Genomic DNA, 22,370 nt, shown 5'->3' with positions numbered 1-22,370 from the left:
TGGTAAGTTTTGGTGCTCCCATTGTCCACTGCTGTGGGCATGTCTGAGCTGCCTGTTTGACCTGGATGGGGGAGAGATACAGTTGGCCTTGTGGGTGCCTTTTGGCCACGTCCTCAGGCACCTTCTGGCTGTGCATGGGATGACAATGATGAGGTACAGATATGGTGGGTGTCTTGGAGATCCCTTTGTCCATGGCTGTGTGTTCCTTCCAGCTGCTTGTGGCATCATAACATGGTATAGAGAAAGTGGATGTTGTGATGCTCCCATTGTCCACAGCTGAGCATGTATTTGCGCTATCTGTGAGATCTTTATGGGGTACATACACAGTTGATGGTGCAGCTCTCCCTTGTCCCATGTGTGTGGGCAGCCTGTGGTTGCCTATAGGGCGATGGTGGAGTACAGGTACGGTGGGCGTTGTGGAAATCCCTATGTTCATGGCTGTGTATTCCTTCCGGATGCTTGTGGAACCATGGTGTAGTACAGACGTGGTGATTGTTGCAGTGCTCCGTTCAAGCTGCATGTTCCTCCCAGTTGGGAGCATGGTGTGGTACATAGGTCGTGGTTGTTGCGGTGCTCTAGTTCTCCACTGCTCTGCGTGACTCTAGATGCCTGTGGGACCTGGGTGGTAGACAGATCAGTTGAGTGTTGTAGGTCTCCCAAGACGCCCATTAGTTTGGCCACCTTCTGACTGTCTCTTGGATGATGATAACGGGTACAGATATGGCAGGTGTTTTGGAGATCCCTTTGTCCATGGTTGTGTATTCCTTCCAGGTGCTCATGGGTTCACGACATGGTACAGAGGCAGAGGATGTTGCAATGCTCCCACAGATAAGGGCTGCGTGTGTCTTCGTGCTGCCTGTGGGATCTGTATGGGGTACAGATACAGTCAATGGCACAGCTCTGCCTTTCTGATGAGCATGTTCACCTTCTGCTGCCTATAGGATGATGACAGAGTACAGGTAGAGTGGGTGTTTTGGATGTCCCTTTGTCCCATGGCTGCATGTTCCTTCCAGCTGCATGTGGGAGCATGGCATGGTCCAAAGGTGGTGGTTGTTGCGTGCTCCTGGAGTCCAGGGCTGTGGGCTCCTTCAAGCTGCCTATGGGACGTGAATGAGGTACAGATAAGGTGGGTGGTGCGGCTCTGTCTTTGCCCACGTCTGTGGGCACCCTCTAGCTGTCTGTGGGATGGTGATGACGGGATATGGATAGGGCGTGTGTTTTGGAGATCCCTTTGTCCATGGCTACATGTTTTTCCACGTGCTTGTGGGACTATGCCATGGTATGGAGGCAGTGGATGTTGTGGTGCTACCGGAGTCCAGGGCTGTGGGCATCTTTGAGCTGCCTGTAGAGCCTGGGAGGGGTACAGATACAGTCCATGTTGGAGCTCTCCCTTGTCCCATGTGTGTGGGCAGGCTGTGGCTGCCTATAGGGTGATGATGGAGTACAGATACGGTGGGTGATTTGGATATCCCTATGTTCACGGCTGCATATTCCTTCCAGATGCTTGTGGGAGCGTGGCGTGGTACAGAGGTGGTAAGTGTTGTAGTGCGCTCATTGTCCAGTGCTGGGGGCTTTGATGAGCTGCCTCTTGACCTGGATGGGATACATATAGGGTAGGTATTGCTGTTGCCTTTTGCCCACGTCTGTGGGCACCTTCTGGTTCTCTGTGGGATGAGGACTGGTTACAGATACAGTAGGTGTTTCAGCGTTCCCTGTCACCATGGCTGCGTTTTCCTTCCAGCTGCCTGGGGGACTACCACATGGTACGGCAGTGGTGGATGTTGTGTTGCTTGTGGAGACCAGCGCTGTGGGTGTCTTTGAGCTGTCTGTGGGACCTGGAAGGGGTACAGATAGGGTGGGTTGTGCAACTTTGTCTTTGCTCATGTCTCTGGGCACCCTCTTGCTGTCTGTGGGATGATGGTAACAGGGACAGATATAGTGGTTGTTGCAGAGCCTCTAAGTCTTTGCCCGCTCATCTGCCAGTCTTGTCTGAGACTCCCTCTTTTTATAGCCATCTGGGGCCAATCAAGTCTCCACCCCCACTGTGACATGGATGAGCACAAGCAGTCTGCTGCTTGTGACATGGCCATGACATCAGCAGGAGTGGTATCAGGATCTTGTTTGGGGTCTACCCCTCAGCTCCCCAGGGGAGAAGTTCATGGAACTCCCATTGCCCATGGCTTTGTGAAGCGCTCTGCAAGACCAGGATGGGGTACAGGCTAGGGCTGTCATATCTCTACTGTAGAACATTGGCAGCTCTCTGGTGAGAGGGACAGGAGCCATGGTCTGGTTGCATCCTTTTCCAGGAGCCTGGCTGGAAACAAACGCAACATAAGAGAAGTCACCCTCCGTTGCCGTGGGCAGCCCCAACCCCCTTGCCTAACCCTCCGTGCCTGCTCCTCTCAGCCCTGGCTTGCCTCGCTGGAGCATTTGCCAGTCTGGTCTGGCGCAGGCCTTTTTATAGCTGGCTGGGGCCAACTGTGTCACCGACCCCTTTGAGATGTGGACCACCACCTGCAGTGAGCCCACTCTGATGTGGCTGTGACATCACCGTGGCTGGTGGCTGGAGTGGGTGGAGTTGGAGTGAGAAAACACTATAAAATAAAGGACAAAATGAAATAAGAAAACAAGAATACTATTGCAGGGAAAGGAAATGAAGCAGCTGTAGGATCTATGTAAGAACAGGTCTGCTGTTTCTAGTTCTCTTTGAACCTTTGCTGGTCCTGCCCACTGCCCTCCCTTAAAGATTTGGGTGGTACTTGCTGCTGAGATCTGTGGTTTTGGAGCCTGTTCTAGAAGAAGGATGCCTGTTTCATTCTCTGAAGGTGATCTTACACATTTTGGCATTGAAAACATTGAAGACATATTCGAGTGCCCAGCCTTGCGTCCATCAAAAACACATCCAGTAACCTTGAAGTGAGAATTTATGGATGCTGTCTTCAGAGAAAGTCAGTAGAATCAGTAATGTATTGACTTCTGTATAAAATGTAATTGATTTTTGTTTCCCAAATGTAAAATTTTGTTGTTACGAGTAGTGAGGTTGTGTGTATCTGTGTTTCTACCATCAGTCTTTGAGTTAATTACTCATGACGTCCAGTCGATAATGCCAAATTTCAAAATATGTATTACAGCATATCTCTCTATCCATGCATCTTCAGTGTAAATCTCAAACTCTTATTTTTCCTGTGACTTATACTGGTGGGTTTTGGCAGGAAGGAGAGGTATAGTAATTACCTCTGTAGCTGGAGAGAAACTGTGGTAGGTGATGTAACTTGTTTTGGTCTCTTGCAGCATTTGTTACTCTGTTAAATGGAGAGCAGGCTCAAAATGCGATTCGGAAATTTCACCAGTATTCTCTTCGGGGAAAAGAAATATCTGTGCAACTCCAACCAACAGATGCTTTGCTGTGCATTACTAATTTGCCCATTTCATTTACGATAGAAGAGTTTGAAGAACTTGTGCGTGCATATGGCAATGTTGAGAGATGTTTTTTGGTCTATAATGAAGTTACTGGCCATTCAAAGGGCTATGGCTTTGTGGAATATATGAAGAAGGACTCTGCTGCAAAGGCGAGACTGGAACTTCTGGGGAAACAGTTAGATGAGAGCATTCTTTTTGCACAGTGGATGGATGTGAACCAGTTGACAACAAATCTTATTCACTCCAAGTGCCTTTGTGTAGATAAACTTCAAAAAGACTACACTGATACAAAAGAACTGATCCAAGCTTTCTCACTAAAGTATAAACCTGTTTTCTGCCAGGTATGTTGAATTTGTATCTTTTGGAAGATAGTAGTTCTGTATTTCCATCTGCACTGCTTGGTATCTTATCCTTTTATTTTTCATGTAAGTAGTGAATGGTTATACATTGGCGTTGCGGTATATGATGTGGTACAGATGCTTTATTGATATGGTTTTGCAGTGATTGGTTAATGTCATTTGGGAATTCTGCAGGAGACCACTCCCGTCAAGTGCCAATAAAATATTAATAAGACATCCCCTCCTCATGTATTTTATTGAAAATAATTTTAGAAATATTTTAGAGGGCTCTTAAAGTAAACGTTGATAATGGTTTGATTGCTCAGTAAAGAAAATGGGAATGTATGAATACTACAAGTGCGACAGTTCAGATGATGGAGAATATATGTGTGTGTATATATATATAAAAAAATTAATATATTTAAGAAACCTCTGCAAATATCTAATGTATTTTTTTCCCTAACTGGAGAAGATGTAGACTTGGGTCTCATAGTTGGCTGGGCTTGCCAGTGATAGAAGTGGTACATCTTTTGGAAAGCTTGCAGGTACAGAAGAGGTGGATCCTTACTGGACTTCGCGAGTGCAAAGGTTTCCTTCTCATCATCGTGGCTTGTGAAATGCCAGACCACAAATGAAATGTTCCTCATGGAAATGGTGCAGACTAGTGTACTATAAACTGGCAGTAGAAAGAAAGCTTGCTTTGTAGTCACACAGTTGGGTATTATTTCAGTTGTGGGTTTTTTTCCCCCTTAAGTGTCTTGGAAGGCTGCTCAGGGATTAGCTTCAGGGATAAGTAACTAAAGATTCTCAGCTTCTAAGACCAGAAGGTTCATCAGGCTGTCTAGTCGGGCCACCTGCAGGCCATCACATTTTCCTTAATGCTCTTCTCAAACTGCAGTAATTTGTAGTTGGCTAAAGCACATCCTTATACTTGCTTGATCCAAATACACCAGGAGATGCCTAATCTGGAAGTAACTCTTCCCAGAAACTGCCCATCCCTTGTTATCTTGCACTTGTGCCCGTTTTCTCAGTTGTATGTATCTGGCTTCAGCTTCACCTCACTGATGACTAGATTGAGAAACCTTTGCTCTGCGCTGTTTTCTTCCTGTAAGAAGGTATTGAATGCTGTAAGCAAGTCACTTGCTCAGTCTTAGTTTAATTAGCTAAACAGATTGATGTTTTAAAGTCTTTTCCTTCAGGGCATTTTTCCAGCTGTCAGATAATCTGGAGGCTGTTATCAGCTCCCCCAACAACTTTTCAACATTCTTTTAAAATTCTAAAGTTCAAAGAATACAGGCTTCTTTGATAAAGATGATTTTCACTAGCAGTATTTTACTGTGCACTTAAAATTTCACTTTTACATTCCTTCTTAAGTCATAATGATACATGGGTCACACCTGGTGTAGGTGAGGGTCTGTTTCTGTATGTGTTCTATCAGTAAATGGCAATAAATACATGCTTTTATGAAATACAGGAATTAAATAGTATGCTTTTGAATTAGGAAATAGGCACTCAGTCAAAAATATATCCAAGAAAACATTCTTGGCATGTTCTCATATTACCTATCAGTTGTAAACACACTGTGTAATAGACTAACAGGTAGATCATAGACGTATGATAACAGAAGAAAAATAGGTTTACTTATGATAACTTATGATTTATTCTCAGTGATTTCCAGAGAATAAACGTGTGATCTATTGTCAGTCATGCCTCATGTTTCCATTGGGCATCCAACAGGTACTGACTGGTAAGGGAGACTGCCTCAAGGGGTGGCTGGGAGAGGCACGTCTCCTGGTTTGCAGACGTAATGGGTGAGTGATGGAGGTGAACCCCATGTGCTAAAGGGGGAAGCAGCCCTCTGGAGAGGAAAGATATGAGGGTGGAGGTAGGTAAACAAGTAGTTCAAATGTGATAGATGAAAAAGGGAAGACAGTGAGTGAATTCTCATTGCAATAGTGCTAATTAATTATGGTTTCATGAGTGAAATGACCTAAAAAGTAAGTACAAAGAAAAGAGAAGGAGGAAGACCCAAGAAAGTGTGGAAGAAGCAAGGAGAGGGTATGACGTGATGGGTAGAGACATAAGAGGAAAACTAGGAGACGACAGGGTAGCAGAAACATGGGTGGGAGGGAATTTGAACAGAGAATGACTAGGAGAAGTGCCTTTGTCTGGAAAACTTTTAGGAGAATGAATACAATTTAGAAAAAAATGTTTGCTCGTGCTCTTGTTATTTTACATCTTCATGACTAGAGTCTCCCTCTTTCTTCCGTTTCCTAGTTTTGGCCAATCCAGCCTTCACACCACTCCTGCACTCAGATTGTCCCTCCAGTAGGGTCACTATGACCATTTTGCCCATCTCCTGGTATGGCTTCTTTAACGTAGCTGTCTTATGCTGCTTTCATAGCTTAGTTCTGCTGGTAACTCTGATGCAGTATTTCATCACGTAAATATGATCTTTTACCTAAAATTATTTCATGAGTTCAGCTAAGAAACTGGTTTATTTAATTTTATTCCAACGTTACCATTTTTTTAAGTCAACTTGATTTCTCCTCTATTGAAGTGTTCTGTTAGGAAGAGCTGAAGCCTGATACTTATACATGGGTCTTAGGAAACGGTATTTTTCTAGGACTTACAGGAACAATGTTTTGTCCTTTGCCTCAACAAAATGGACCAGAAAACCTCATTAATTTCCTATGTCAACTTTACACACACACCCCCCCACACCCACCCACCCACCCCTACCCTCACCATGTATATATATGTGTGGCCCAGAGGCTAGTCTTTAACAGTGGCATTAAATATCTGACCAGCCTCTTTTTTTTTTTTCCCCAGAATCTTTGAGATTTATATTTCAGTTGTTAGTGTAAGTTTGTGGGATGTAATCGTTGGGAATAGGTTGTTTTTATCCAGTGAAATCTAGAAGAGATTTCCTCGCTTCCACATCAGAGCTAGTATTAGTATATAATTTCTGTTCTTTTTGGTACTGGAGATTTTTGCCTAAGCTTTATTCCCTCCCTTCTCATCCCCTTTTTTTGTTTGATTTAAATCTGCTCATTCTGCTATAAAACTCTGCAAACAAAGGACAGAGCATTGTTTGACACGTAAGCCTGTTTCCAGTCTGCTTGATTGATCGGTCTGGCATCATCTCTTGGCATTAAATACAACCACAGACTTCATATTCTCCTAAAAGGCAGTATATATCAGTGGAATTTGTATTGTTACACGTTTCAACAACTATCATGTCTGATGAATGACATTTTTTATTATTGTAGGCTTAAAAACTGAACAATGAGTTTATAATTCTTATCCTGCAAAATAAAAATAAAAATTATTGTAGCATAGAGCTGTATTTACAATTTCCTTCTCCTTCCTTCTTTGTTCTGAAAATACATGTTAAATGTCATAGCTTAGGTTCTCTATGAGATCACATTGAAATGAAGGTGGTAATTCAAGTAGATAAAGCATGCATGCCAAATATCATATAAAGATAGTATATTCATCTTGTATCTTGCATGTTTGAAAAAGAAACATACTCATTTGGGTAGGCATTAACATAGGGTGTCAACTGTTCACAAAATATTTTGCAAGGGATACCTGAAAATATTGCAAGGCAGTTCCTGAAATTCTGTTTTGTTCAGTGTATTGTGAAATGTTGTTTCAGTTTGCTCAAGATGAAGATAGTTATATTGGTGACTTTGCGGTGGTTGAGTATGAAACTGCAGAGCAGGCTGAGAAAGTACAAGAAGTCACCGATGGCGTGATTATCAAAGGAAAGAGAGTCCAGGTGTCATACTGTGCTCCGGGAGCGCCAGGCAGAAGCACGTTAGCAGCACTTATAGCAGCGCAAAGGATGGTAAGATATTTGAAAGTCTGTTTTCAGAATGAGTTGGGTCAGAGAGATTCAGCTGCTTTACATTAGGAACACGAGCCAAGCTTTTTGAAGTATTAGCCTTTTTAGTCAGCCCAATTCAGTCTCCTTTCTAGGAAAAGCATGGCCATATTCTGCAAGGAGGAACGGCAAAATATGGCCATAAGGTATCAGAAAGTTATATTTGTGTAACTCTGGGATTTTAGTAAATTTGATTTTATGTATGAGAAATTGTTCCAGTTCAAAACAAAAGTAACTGTAAGTGGAGTTATTTGACAAGTTAAACTTGGTTTAAAACAGAGAGGCAAGAATTTGGCAGTTTTAAGATAAATTTCAAGGTAGGGCAAATAGTTTAATTTCATACTTGATATAGAAGAAGGCTTTTTACACTCAAATGTCTTATCAAATTATTTCCTAGAAAATTGGATGTGGTGTTTCATGAAGCTGCCTCAAAAGTAGGAGCAGAACAGTCTCATTACTTAGGCTAGCTTTAGCCTACATCTTTATAAAAGACATGAGTGGTGCTATTATAAGATGGTTTGTGATGTTCGTGTTAACAGTGGCTTTCATATTCTCCTTTATTGATAACTCTGTCTTGGTTTAAGGGAAAAAAAAGAAATGTGTCTTAGGAAAAATAATATTCTTGAAGTTCTGGGTGAATAGTTTGTTTGATGTTTCATCTGAGGGAAAAGGACCATGGAAAGGAGCAGGAAGCAGGGAAAGAGATGTTTTTTTCTGCATAAAATGAAATGTGTACATTACAATCACACAAGTTTGAGGGATTTAAATATGTTATTTGTTTTCTCCTGATTCTAACATTTTTGTCTCTCTCCTAATCGGAGATGAGGAACAATAGGAAAGGCTTGCTTCCAGAGCCAAATCCAGTGCAGATCATGAAAAGTTTTAATAATCCAGCAATGTTGCAAATGTTACTGCAGCCCCAGTTGCGTGGACATGCTGTTAAACCTGGTAAGTTGTTTCAGAACGAGTTAAAAAAAGAAACCTTGTTCTTGATGTGATGCAAAGCTTTCAGCAAAGGAGACAAGCAGGAATGCTATTTTAAAATCTGGGCAGACACTGTTTCAGTGTGTTTGTGTAGACACTTTCACATCTTCTGAAGCAAAAGCAAGAGATGGATTGTTACACTATTGCGTCTGGGAAAAATGTGGTGTTACCTTAAAAATGTCCTCACATTGACTCTGTGGTCTCTGAATGCTTGTATTAGAAATGGGTTTAAAATGAAGTGTCCTTTGCAGACATCATTAAAATGGCAAGTTTAAATCTGATTCTAGATCTGAATTTTGCAGCCTGAGTCTTTCTCCTGTTGATTCCAATGTAAATCGTTATTCACTGGGATGATATTATAGTCATACACAATATTTCATAACAGCATTAGCCAAAAACATTTCTCTGACCTCTCATTAGAATGGATGTGAATAAACATATTAAAAACAATCTTACCACATTTCAAATAGTGAAAGTATTAGGAACAGGAATGAGAACAGATAATTTCAAGAGTCAAGTGGGGGACAGCTAAGAGTTTGTGACATCATCTACTGACAGTATATGCACAGAAATTGTGTGTGAAGTGAACACTTTACTGAAGAAACACTTTAGCTAACGTTGAAGTTTCAAAGCATTTTAGCTAATACTGTGGTCTTGCCGTCAACTGCAGGCATTTCTGCATCTTTTGAGCAAAACTCTCAGCTTTAGAGGACCTCCATAAAAGTATATTTGATCTCTAATGTGCTGTTAATTGCAGATCAAAGCTGGGAGTATTGAAAGGTTTCATTATAGTGACCTTTAGTATACTGGAAAGTTTCATGGGAGCAAAATCTGACAAATTCAGAATAACTCTTATAAAGATCTATACTTGCTAAACTTACAAAACACTGAAACTTTGTCTTGTGTTCCCAAAACAGTTCTTGGAGCATCTGCAGGTTTACCTCACCTTATAAACTCAGCAGTTGGCCCACCTTTTTTGCAGTTGAATAAAGTTCATCAGGTATGTGACAAAAAAACTTTTGTCAAAATACATATTTGTGGAGATCTTATACTGAAAAATATTCTCAAAGTTCTAAGAAATTACAACTAAAATCAAGTGTTCTCATTAAAGCTGTCTTTAAGAAAAGCATTTTACTGTGAAAAGGCTATGAAGATGTAAGAGCAGACTGTACTCACTGTCCACAAGTGAGTTATTTTATCTTAACTGAGCTTTTGATTTGCTAACACCTGCTGATGTAGAGACAAGTTGCTGTTACTGGCAAAAATATCCTCTTTAATTTAGAGCTTGAGGAGCATGGTACATCCATTTCTCTTGGAGCTGCTCATACACACTTCATGTAGAGAGTCAATTATTTTATCTTATTCTAGCCAAGAAGCTTAGCATCGTTATCTTCATTTTGAAGCTTGCAGGGACCAAGACGTGCTATATATGCCATAAAAAAAAAAAAAAAAGTAATTTGCAGATGTTACTTCTTAGTCAGAAAAACCCCAAGGTTATAAGCTGCTTAAAGTGTTCTCGGAGTATCTGCAATTCGCTGTAAAGTTGTTACGACTTCCATATGGACACCAGAATTTCTGAAAGATACTATACAGGTTATTTGGGATGAGTTTGCCCTAGAAATTGGTGATGAGAACATGATAGAATAGCACCCACAACCAGAACTCCTCCCTGCAGCAGTTTACTTGGCCAGCAGCCTGCCTGGCCTCTGCATTGAGGTTCTGTCAGAGATTTCTCTGGGTCTGCCAGGGACCGAAATCCGTCTTTAATATTCATGGTGGGGATTTTCATAAGAACCTATGAGGGACTGGAGTCATTCACTTTGACTTAGTATTTTTGATTTTTCAGGGATTCCAATTTAAAAAATAAAATCCCCTTAAGTAATTCTTATTTCTGCTCTTCTTTTGGCAAACACAGACTTACAGGTCTTAACAAAGGCCAGATCAAAATGCAGAGATACTCCTTATCTTGAGTATATTTAGCTTTTCTGTTTTTTTCTGCTTGTAGGTGAATATATTAATTTTGAATAAATACCACTTAATTTTGCCCCATCAAATGAGTTGCTTTTGCCTGTACAATGAAAAAACGTTGTTTGCTTGTACTTCTTTTATATAAATGACATTTTTCAATTGGTATATTTAGTTACTGCTGCTCTCTCTTCAGCCTTGGAAGGCAATGTGAATGTTTTCTAATCACAGCTGGAGACAGGCATTTTTTACACAGTTAACACTGTGACTGATGATGATCCAATGTTTTTTGGCTTAATGGTGCTGCAGCCAAACAACTTTGTGTTTTCCCTTCAGAGACTTAAAAGTCTAATTCTCTTCCAGGGAGCTTCCTGTCATTTAAGTAGCTCCAAACCTGGTCTAATCACCTGAATTTTATTGACAGTGATTTGATTATCCCAATTCCTTCTATTAGGCACATCTTTCTGTTATTCAGTGACTTATTTCAGAGTATTCTCTAAAGCCAGAGAACCAGGTCACTGTTTTTATTGTCCTGTATTGTCACAACATAGAGGAACAGGCTGTGTCTTGCCTGGACTCTGTCCCCACCTCCCCAGTCACACACTGATTCAGCTTCCTGTATATCTTGGTTCTCTGTTTTATGTTCAAGGTTTTGTAAAGTAATGTAATGAGGAGAAATAATATTTTAGGATGATAATGCCACATCATAAAATAATCGATAAAGAAGATTCAACAGAGGGGAATTTGAACAAATAGGTTATTCATTCAGTAATCTTTCAGCTCTGGGAGGTAGCATGACTTTCAACTTCTTTCTTTTAACTTCTCTTAGTTACAACTATTATGTGCCAAAATAATGCATTTTAAGCTTTCTCAGTGATGTGTTTTCCTGAGTCATCCAGCAGTTTATTAAAACTTTATTAACCCAGAGACTTTCTTTTGAGGATTAACCAACCGGATTTTCCGCTCTTGTATTTCTGAAGGTTTTGCAGTTGAACTAATACATCTTCTTTGTTGACCCAACCAAGTTTAGAAGGAACAATCATTTGTATTGGTGACAATAAGCAGCCCTGGATAATTTCTACTGGAAATCACTATGACAATTAAAATAGCAGATGCATAACTAATCTAGATATGGCCCTTTTTGTTTTATATTGCACATTTCTGAGTCCAGAAGACCATATTATAGGCATAGAGGGTTTTCCCTAGGAAATTTGATACCACACACAGATACAACCTAAGCTTGAAAATATTTGTGAGGTTTTGCAGGAGGCTGCAAAATATGCAAAGCCGTGCATTGGGATAGCTGCCTTCTTTTGGGTTCCATCTTCATTACCCCGTTTTGGTGATCTTTCCTATGTAGGAGATTTCAAAAAAAAGCTAGGATGGCTATACTCATGATTTGGCAGAGTCAGTGTCCCATATATCTACTCTTGCACTGCTGTACAGAAAGGTTTGAAGAGCAACCTATATTTTGCCTGGCAAGTCATGTTCAGGAGCTGCTGCCAGAAAGACAATTTACTGCTGAATATACCAGTTGCAGAGTCTGAATGTGGTCCCTCAAAGTTGATTAAGTGCCTTAATTCCGGTGGCAAACTGATCCAGGATTTTTTGAATGAAACATATTTAATGTTTTATAGGCTTAACAATCTGTAGGCACTGTGATTTGTAAGCTTTTTAATGGTTCTGGAATAGGATTTCATATAGATAGTTGCCACGAAAAACGGGGGGGGAACGTATCTGATGTTCTTCTTTGAAAGCAAAGATACTGTTTGGTAACTGTAAAGCCAAGAGGTGAGAGCCAGTTACAACCGAGTCCTGTGAAGTGTATAGACACTTGGCAGAGATTATGTATTAGAATTGCAGTGCAAGGCACAATGCAAATGTTAACAAACAATGAAGACCTTATTCGTAGAGCTCATGATCCCCTGAAGTCCTTGTGTGTCATCTTTCTTATTGGCGCTGTAGGTAACTCCCCTATCTAGTCTGTGTACAGAGGCTTCAAACACATTTAGCTTTCCCTGTTGGCTTAGACACAGGGGCTGCAATGGAGTCTAGCTTGTATTTGGAGTATACTATTGATCCTTGAAAAGCCATCAGGAAGCATACGCGTGGTTGTGAGGTGAAAAAAAGGGGTAGGAGGAAGAGAGGTTAAAAAAACTTGAAATAACTTTCTGTGAGTGAAGCAAAAATTTAGTTCTGGGGAACTAGTGTGGGGAAATAGTTTTTTTCCTTTGCTGTATTAACTCAGAAACTAATTTAAATTTCTTTCAGCAGTACCATCTGAAAATGTTTCAAGAATGTACTGTTTTCCATGACTGTCAACTAACACTTCTTTTATTAATTTCGTAGAGTTCAGTTCTGGGGAGTACATCTAACTTACTGCTGCAGAGCCCTGCTCACCTACCATTGCCACAGCAGCAATTGATGAAGATGGAAAACATTCAGGCTAATAGTGTAAGGTCATCACTTTAACTTTGACTGTCTTTGGACATTATTAGGTTTTTTTCAGTTATAAGAATCTTCTTCATCTACTGTAATTTAACAGTTGGGTGTATCTAAAAAGATTAACCAAATGTGAAAGTTATAAGAAATACCTACAGACCGATTGTTTTAATCATTTACATAGTTTTCTATTCTTTCTTATAGAAACCAGGTTTGCTGGGAGAACCTCCAACAATGCTGCTTCAGACAGTACTGGGAATAGGGGTAATGCCATCACTGAGTTCAGGCATGGGAACCCGTGGAGAAGCTCTTAAGTGTAAATGACATTTTATTTCATACCACATCAGTAGAAATGCTCAGCTTGAAATTATGCACCTTACTTTCTCCCACTTTAGCAAAAGCAATAATATCTTTGAACCTTATCACTGCACGGTAAGGTAGGCAGAGAGCTGGACAGTAATGCATGTTATATAGCTACATAGTTAAGCAAGGTAACAAGTTATATATCTATATAACCAACTGTAACCTGGTTCAAGCAGGAAAAGAAATGTCTTGTTGCCTGGCTTCTCTCATCTCTTTGTCAGGGAAGAAAGGGTACACTGTGGCATTGGTTGAATATTTGCAGGTTGTTAAATATTCTGCTTGCTCAGTTACTACCATTTTTAGTACGCTTGGAATGTTTTTATTTAAGACCCAAATTTTGGGGTTTGTTGTTTCAGAGCAGGTAAATCTGAGTAGCTGAAGAGATTTCTTGCATTCATTTCGTTAAACAATAGAGCTTTAACATCCAGTCTGTGACAGATGTCAATTTTGAATACAAATTTCTGCACCACTGATGCCCTCAATTTTTATGAGGAAAGATCAGTTGATACTGCTTAGTACATCTTTTTTGTTTCCTGCACTGAGAGCCATGTATTCTACAGTTTTAGACTGAGTAATGGTAACCAGGAGCAAGGAAAAGCTTGGGGGGGGGGACATGGGACGGGGGAGAAACCTATTTTGAATGTCTGGATTTTAATTTTGGAGAATAATTCCTCGTTCTTTTGTTTGTACAAAGAGTTTTACTAATGCCAGTTGAGGTGGTGTTTTTTCCCCTCTGTTCCAGTACAGAATCCTCTAGGAGTTGTTCACACGTTTTTGGAAGTGACAGGAAACACTAAGTAATTGGTTATGATAGTGAATATCTGGAAAAGTTAGAGTTTTACTCTATTGTATTAGCTTCAAATAGAGTTGTTTGCTCGTGGGATGGTAAAAGAATAAAAACTATCATCAGAATCCAGTGTTCTGGGACAGCTGTAAGATAGATCTCTAAATGTTTTTCTCATCACTTAGTAAAAACCACAAACAAAATGTACTGATAAATCTTGTCTAACAGAAAAGTTTCTCCATTTATGGTTGACTGCAGCATCTAATCTGACTCCAATTCAAACACCAGCAACAGCGATGGGCATGCTGCCATTCTTTCCGAATCAGCACATTGTTGGACAAGCTATACCAGGGCAAAATAACGCTCCAGATAAACAATCAACTACCGAAGCAGTTGTCTCAGGATCCCAGCCTTATCATCAGACCTTAACAAATATTTCTGCGGGAGCTTTGCGGGCTGGACATGCCAAACAACAAAATCAACTAAAAAGTACTGATACAAGTTTGGGGGTAAGGAACATTAAATACAAATAACTTCTTTTCTCTTGTCTGTGTGTTTTCTGTTTTATATTTTAACATGCTTAAGAGTTAACTGCAACTGCTTATTGTAGTTCTTCACTATAAAATTTGCTAGATCACAGGGTTGTTCATGAGACATTTTAAGGTCATTTCAGTTGTGAATAATAGGGAGAGAACAATAATGCTCTTTGGTGGTCCAAATGAATTAACAAAGGACTCTTTTTACAATGCTGGAGGGTTTTTTTTCCATGTGCATGCCTCATAGTATTTGATGATGAAATTATCTCAAGGGCAACTGTCCCTTTTAAAGACTGAAAATTGAACTTGTGGTTGAATTTCATGACTAATCAGGAGCAGTTTTGGTGGTATGTAGGGCCTTTGGGTTTCCAGGTGGTGTGTGTGTGAGTATGAAAATTTGCCACTTTTAATCTATAACTTCTTAGCCATAGTTGACATATTCTTAGTCTCTGTCAGTTTTAGTATTTAATCCCTTGAAGGCAGGGGGTGGGATGAGGATGGGATGAGATTTAATTTCATCCAGAATGGTCTTGTTTTTTCTGTTTTTTTCCTGTCGTTAATAGAATTTACTTTTTTATAATTCTATATAATACTTTGACATTTAGGGGGAAACATGTTCTTATTTCAGATTAGATCTGTATTTTCCTAACATATTTTCTGAGACATCTGAAGTGATTAGAGTATATACACTATTGGTGTCTGCCTTTGTTAGACATCTTTGACAGATTTGGTCCTGCTTCAGAGAGTACACTTCTCATTTTTTATATCATTTTTTACTGTAGTGAAGTGGAATTTTGCCTATGTATAGATACACACGGATAAAATACATAGGGGGTGTGTGTATGCCTGTATAAAACCAGTGTTTTATTTCAGCATTTAGCTAAAAGGAAATGTAATGAAATCGTTAGAAGTCTAGATAATTCCTTTACTTCTTTGAATATTGTTTATCAGGGAAAGTTCTTTTTTGAAATCCTGGTAGTTGTTTTCTTTTCTGCATCAAAGACAGAAGGCCCAGTTTGCAAAAATTACTTCCTTGACAAGACAGTCACAGTCTGTATGCTGATACTGAACGGTCATACTGTCTTAAATGCCTGCTTTTGCATCCAGATGAAGAATTTCAGCACTCTGAAGCTTTTTCTGTTTAAAAACTGGTCTCACTGTTTTTGAAAAGTTGTTGATTAATACTATTTTAGTGAAAATAGTATTAATCCATTAAAACAATTATTTGTTTTCCTTAATGTGCTTTGAAAAATTGAACAGAATAGACACAGCATAGAATACCATATAAATGTATTTGAGCTATATATTTCAGACAAGCTATGTAACTTGCTATGTTCATCCTTATTTCTGGTATTTGTTCTAACTTAAGCTAAAGGGAAATAAGGTGGTAGTGTACCCTTCCTAGTCCCTCATAGGAAAACACTTATTTGGCTTTGGAGGAGTGAGTCAATCCTAATACTTCATTTCCACTCATAAACATTTTCCCCTTTTAAGTAAGGCCTCATAAATAGAGTGATTAGTAAGATGTGTTATAACGGGACACTGCAGACAGTGTCATCTCTCCAGTCCAGGGTTCATTTGTCATTTATTTGCTTGTGACTCTGGGTGAGAAGAGTTGATTTTATGTGCATAATGCTTAATGCTAACTCCCTGCATCTGGAGTCGTTATGGTCATTATTATTCCTTTAATTGAATGTAAAAGTTTTTCTTTTGTTTGGTTGGGGTTTTTTTAATATCCTTTAGTAACTTACAGTCTAAAGAGAAACATTCTGCTAAAACTGTTTGGCAAGAAAAAAGTACAGGCAATGTGTCCAGGTAGTTGTCCCCGTTATTTATTTTAGAAGTTTTCTGTTACATTTCATAGGGCTAAACTTTTTTAAAATCCTGCTGGGACACTTACCTTATGTCTGACAAATGTATGAGTATAATGCAAATGCAAACTGACCTGTGCAATTGTTTTGCAGACACCCTTGAAAAAACAGACTTCGCTGCTAGGAGAACCCCCAAAAGAAATACGTCTTAGTACCAACCCCTACTTGAATTTGGCCAGTGTGTTGCCTGGTCTATGTCTTCCAGGTAAGCAAACATTTAGCGGTTTTAGTTGACTGTTTCCTTGACCAGACTCTGGCAAATTGTTATTCTGTTTGGCAGGTGATGCCAGTGACTGTAGTGTTTATCTTTAAGGAAATCTTGTAGTCTGTCTTAAAATTACGATGTAATCTATCCTCATAGTTAATATTTTATTTAGGAAGGGTAAATTTTCAGAGTTAATGGGCTACTGATATAGACAAACTTCTAGAAAGCCTTTTAATTATTAGTAGCACTGATTAATTTTGAGCACAGCCTAATCTGAAGTAGCAAATTTCTGGTTTAATCCCAGAATATTGTTAAACAAGAGTGCAACCTAATTTGTGTGGTTTGTACAAACTGTGTGTTTATAGAGACTGTATATTCTTTGTGTTATGAACAGCAATTGCCAGCAAAGCCTCTAGTCCACCGCAGCAGACTGGACTTTCGAACAACATGGTGGATGCTGCTGTGTCTCAGGGAACTACATCACAACATGCAATGGAAAATTATTTTAATTACTCTCAACAGCATGGGGAGTACTCACAGGTATGTTGTTCTGCAGTGCTTTCTTCTGAAGCCTGTTTTTGTCACTCAGAGCTCTGGTAGCAGGGTTTCTGGCAGAGAGCTGCTCAGAGATTCCTTCCCGAGTTGCTCATTGGTTTTCTCTGCGTACTCCTAATGCGCTACTTGGTACAGACATGGTCTGATAGCCCTGCGTGCAGTTGAACAGCATTGCCTGACATCATGAACCACTATTCAGCAGTTCCTAGGCTTTCCTACAACCAAAGCCCATCCTCTTCTTCGCACTGAACCTTGTAGGTCCTCTTCACTGATAGCTTTATCTCTTTTAGCGTACAGAGTAGATTTAGTGCAATGTGCACCTAATGCCAGTAAAAAAAAGCCTCAACACGTTGCCTACTGCAGTACCATTGAAAGACTGCCTCTTAAGAACCTGAATTCAGTGCAGTTGGCTAAAAAAAGCAGTTCTTATAACTTCTGGCTTGGCTTTTGTCTGTCTTCAAAGCCATGAAGTTTTTCCCTTCCCAAGAAGTTTCAGAGTTTTCTTGAACTTTGGCTAAATCCCAGAGAAGAGTGTGTTCTGTCTACCAGAAGTTTCCAGGTACTACTTCAGTCTCTGCCACCTGGTGTCGCTGCATGGGATTTCTTCACCATTTGCCCCATTTGGGGGTCAGAGCATGGTCATTAAGGTGGAGAGCTACCCCTCATCCGGAGGGTGTTGCAGTACTGAGAGCAAGTACGGGGTTTCACAGACATCAGGACACACTGTGAAATAACATTTCCATATTTTCATTAGTCATCACTGCTCTGTGTGTAAATACAATTGCATACAAATCAAATACAGGAACTGGATCATAGTGCCTCGGGTAATTTGTACCAAAATCTTGGGTCTGTTCTGGGCCTGGCTCTGGCTCTGCTGTTCACCTCTCTCTCTCCTGCCCTGTCCATATCACCTCCTCCCCAGAGTCGCCTGATCCCTCCTCCTGCAGCAGGGAGACAGAAACAAGCTGTGCTCTCGTCTCCTAAACTGCTGACAAGGAAACCTGCATTGCTCCAAAACTCCTGGGGTAGAGCAGGACTGCTGTGGGAGTCAGCTGGGTATGGAGGACGAAGAGCAGGCGCATGGGTGGTCATGGGGGTTGCTTTGTATTAGGAGGGTCTCAGCCTGGCCAGGAGGGGTGGAGGGGGCAGGGTTGCTGCATCATGTTCACTGTAGCAGGGAGCTTTGCCAGGGACCAGACCCGTCTACTAGTCAGATCAGATCTGGTGACAGTTGTGCTTTAGAGAGAAGCAAGAGAGATGTCCTGTGGGCTGTTGTGCTGTGTGTTTCATGTAAGCAGTAACGTAGTCTCAGATATTTTGTTTGAATCTGATTTAAATTCTGGCCGATTTAAAATCTGGCTTCAAATTCATTTTTATGTCTCCTGGAGGGTAGTTCCTAACCCCAAATGCTTAAAATACTGTCCCAAAAAATAAGTAGTACTGTAGTATTGGTGTTATTAGTATTATCTTTAGTAACATGAAGGACTCAGATAATGTCACTTAGCTGCAGAGGTGACACATGTCATCATTCAGCTATATTTGTGCTGTCTGTTCCCTCCACGTAACAGAAATTACATTGTACTTGCATCCGCTGCCCAGGCAGTAGTGCCTTGTAACTTTTAAGCACTTACTGTAGTTTTAAATGTTTGATTTGAGCTTTATCAGTGGTGTTAAACATGTTTTGAAGCTTCTTAGAGAGCTTTGCCTTTCATTCATTCTCATGTCCTGCAAGGCCGTAAGAATTGTTTTCATTTAAAGTGATCTTAGTAGACAGCTAATGGGAAGAGGTTTTTTCCTCCTTTATAGGAGGCTGTTCAGCAATGGTATCAGCATTATGCTCAGGCATATAGCTCTAACCAGGCAAGAGTCGATGAATTTGCAAATGAAGCCTCTGAGGTGAGAAATAATTTTCTTTTTGTACTGTTTCCACTGGCTGTTTCTCCCATCAGCTGTAAGGGTGCTTTTGGACTCTGGACACCTGCTTTGTTTGTTGATAGTGGCTGCCGCTGTCGGTACTGCAGAAATAAGGGCATGTGACAAATGGCACTGCATGGTCGCCTTCTGCAGGGCATCCCTGCACAGTTACTCTCCAGGATTCATACTCAGGCTTTTGATTATATCTGGCATAAATATTTCTCTCTCTAAAATCCCACTCTCCTGTAAAGTCCAGGAGTGTGTTAAAATACTCCTACCAAGAAACAGCACACCATAATGTTATTTCCCAGTGAGTCTATTGAAGGACTATTTCTCACCCAGGTCATTATATAGACCAAGGTTTCTGTGACCAATGGGAAGCACGCTTTTTTTTTTTAAAGTAATTGTGTAAACTGTCCCCCAAATCCTACATTTTGCTCAAGAAATTGCTGCATGCCTGAGCTGCTGTGAATTGTATGCTCTTTTTAGCAATTGAGTGCGATTCAGATATTTTCGTATCTGCTGAGTGCTCATTGCTATACCAAGTAAAAATGAAATACTAAACTTATCTTCTTTCAACCTCTGGTTGATCATGGATCCCGTTCTGCATTTAGGAATCTACGGGTGGATCTTACCCAGACTACAGTACCTGCTTGCAGGTCATGCCTACACTTTACAGTGGAGCCCAGGGATCATACCAGCCAGGCAGCTTGCAGCTTCCTCCACAAAACCCATTAAATAAGGTGAGAGGAGAGACTGAGCAGAGTGGTTGCAGATGCAGCCTGAGCCAGCTGCTGGTGGAGGCGCTTCTTGTTTGTCTTATGCTGCCACCGAGTGGACTTTGGACCCACAACAAGACAAGGCAGAGCTTTTCCACTGCATCCGTACTCCTCAGGTTCCCGAGTTGCTCATGATCACACGCCATTCCTGCGGGATGTGCTAAATAAAAGCAGTGGTTGGGCAGGGAGTGCCAGCGCCAGACCACCTCAGAGCCCTCTAGCACCCTGGAGATCAGTGCTCCTCACTGCCCACAAATCACCAAATCCCACAGGCAAAGAAAGGCTGGATGTTTGTGAACAAACTTCTTGGAAAGATGGTGTCTGTAAGGGTGAATGTGCAAAAATGCCTTGAAGTAGGCAAATAAAGTAGGAAGTGCACAAAGAAGGAGGAAATAGTTCACACCAGTTTTAGATGGGTTTTTTTTTGCCTGACTCGCAGATGTTTTGCAGTGAGTGCCACTGGGATAAAACCTCTGAAGCAGAGTTAGCAAGTCATGGCAGCATCCAGGTTACCTACAGCTGCCACTTTGTAATACTGTTAACTGGATCCTGGGAGGAAAACCCATTCTAAAATGGCTTTCATTTGAAATGTGTTACAGCCATCAGATGCAACCTGCTTCAGCCAGCCTCGTTGAGCAAACTTTCCTGTGTCTGTTGGACCCAGCAGACACTTAATTTCATCAACAAAAGGTGCAGGAGGGATAGGGAAATGCTATGGAAGCAGTGAAGACCAGCTTAAAGAAGGCTGCAGTTTGGACAAACAGGAGGCCATTTTAATGCAGGCTGAGACAGTGGGGATAAAAGCTTTGTTCAGTCTGAGCATAGGTCATCTTGTTTCCCGAGTGCCTCAGAAGTCCTAAGGAATTCATACGCTCATGCTGTAGGTAAATCACATTTCTCCTGTTTTTACTGATGGGAGAGACCCTAAAATCCAGATTGTCATCTGTTTTGGGAGCAGCTGGAGGGAAGTATGCCCGTCAGCGTAACGAGCTGCTGCCTTTGTGAGTCCAGTCCCAGTCATGAGAGCAATGATAATCTCTCCAAGCGCTGCTGGAGGGATGCCGAGCTGGCTCTCCAGCCTCTAGCGCAGTGCGTGGCCCCTTGCACGGTGCCCAGGCATGCGGAGAGGAGCCACAGCTGAAGTCAGCAGTCGCATCTGCGGGAGCTCAGTGGCCCAGCCTCCTGCGTGGCTCTCCTCTGTCACAGCGTTAAATCCCTTTCCTGCACAGAGGTTAGCAGCAGGATTCAGCACATGGTGTTCTGGCATTCAGGAATTCATATCTCACACTTGGCATGAGATTCCTGGTTTTTGGAGGGGGTTCAGAAGGAACACACAACTGTAGCAATTAATGACTCCTGGACAGGAGACAACTCCTGGATAGGAGATAGCGCCTGGCTGGAACTGGCTTTGACATGTCTTGGGACAAAGATGCCGAGGCCTGAACACGGTGCCATGGGCTGTAAAACCTCTAGCTGTGTGCAGCAAAAATTGAGCTTTCATGTTCCTAACAGCTCTGATATGACTGGAAGTGAGTGAAATTGTAACAGAAGGAGGTAGTGTGGGGTTTGAGTTAACTATTACCTTTCAGTTTATCTCCAATCTAAAGAGGAAAGCTTGTACGTGGAGGTGATGTTGAACAGCTTACTCTGAAGTTTGTCTTAATGCCAGATGCCGTAAAAGGCAGAAAGGGAGCAGTCCCTTGGCATAGACTAGACAGAAGAACAGTTTGCCTCCCCAGCAAGGTACTTTTTCTCATTCCTGGAATCAAAAGATAAGTATCAGTGAAGAGGGCACACACACTGGTCCCCAAGAGGCTCTGTATTGGTTAGGCGTGTGTGCTCGTGCGTGTGCGCTTGCTTTAACCCTACAACCCATTTTTCTCCTGCTTCTGTGGGCTGCATTTCAGAGGTTCAGAAGGAGCACGGTCGGCGGTTTGTATGAAGCATGTGGTGGCGATGCTGCACCCTGCCACGCGAGCCAGGACGCGGTGGAGGGTTACAGTACATCTGTGACATCGCCACAGCTTTTAGAAATGCAGGAGAGAGGACGGGGAAAACTAAAAGTCTTTCCTCAAGCAAGTTCCTATTTATGATAATGACAAGTGCATGCTAAAATGAAATAGGACTTAGCGGAAGGTAATTTAAGTTGTGAATGTGAATTAGCAAGGGGTGCTTCTGAGAACTGCTAGGAAGTGTTTGGCTCAGGGACATTTGGTTAGCACAGCTGTGCTGTTGATTGAGTTAAGGAATTAGTGTCCCTGTTTGTGAAACATGTTAAGGTTTCTAGAATATTCACTCCAATATGAACAAAATCCCAAATCTTCT

At 41.2% G+C, this 22,370-nt stretch overlaps 1 protein-coding gene across 6 annotated transcripts in view; it reads left to right on the top strand.

Annotated features, from left to right (window-relative positions):
- RAVER2 (ribonucleoprotein, PTB binding 2) overlaps positions 1–22,370 on the top strand; it is a 41,222-nt gene that overhangs the window by 14,094 nt on the left and 4,758 nt on the right. Inside the window, exons 3-13 of one of the 6 annotated variants that reach the window (XM_064454895.1) lie at positions 3,292–3,761; positions 7,420–7,611; positions 8,469–8,595; positions 9,549–9,631; positions 12,946–13,050; positions 13,243–13,354; positions 14,474–14,694; positions 16,686–16,797; positions 17,192–17,337; positions 19,159–19,248; positions 19,881–20,009. In XM_064454895.1, coding sequence (XP_064310965.1) covers positions 3,292–3,761; positions 7,420–7,611; positions 8,469–8,595; positions 9,549–9,631; positions 12,946–13,050; positions 13,243–13,354; positions 14,474–14,694; positions 16,686–16,797; positions 17,192–17,337; positions 19,159–19,248; positions 19,881–20,009 — 1,787 coding nt within the window. Of the gene's footprint in view, positions 1–3,291; positions 3,762–7,419; positions 7,612–8,468; positions 8,596–9,548; positions 9,632–12,945; positions 13,051–13,242; positions 13,355–14,443; positions 14,695–16,685; positions 16,798–17,191; positions 17,338–19,158; positions 19,249–19,880; positions 20,010–22,370 lie in introns of all 6 variants that reach the window. The other 5 variants (XM_064454894.1, XM_064454893.1, XM_064454896.1 and 2 more) reach the window with 5 other exon arrangements.

Source organism: Phalacrocorax carbo, chromosome 6, assembly GCF_963921805.1.
Source record: "Phalacrocorax carbo chromosome 6, bPhaCar2.1, whole genome shotgun sequence".
In the NCBI taxonomy this organism is placed as follows: Eukaryota; Metazoa; Chordata; class Aves; order Suliformes; family Phalacrocoracidae; genus Phalacrocorax; species Phalacrocorax carbo.
This window is presented reverse-complemented; position numbering and strand designations above follow the sequence as displayed.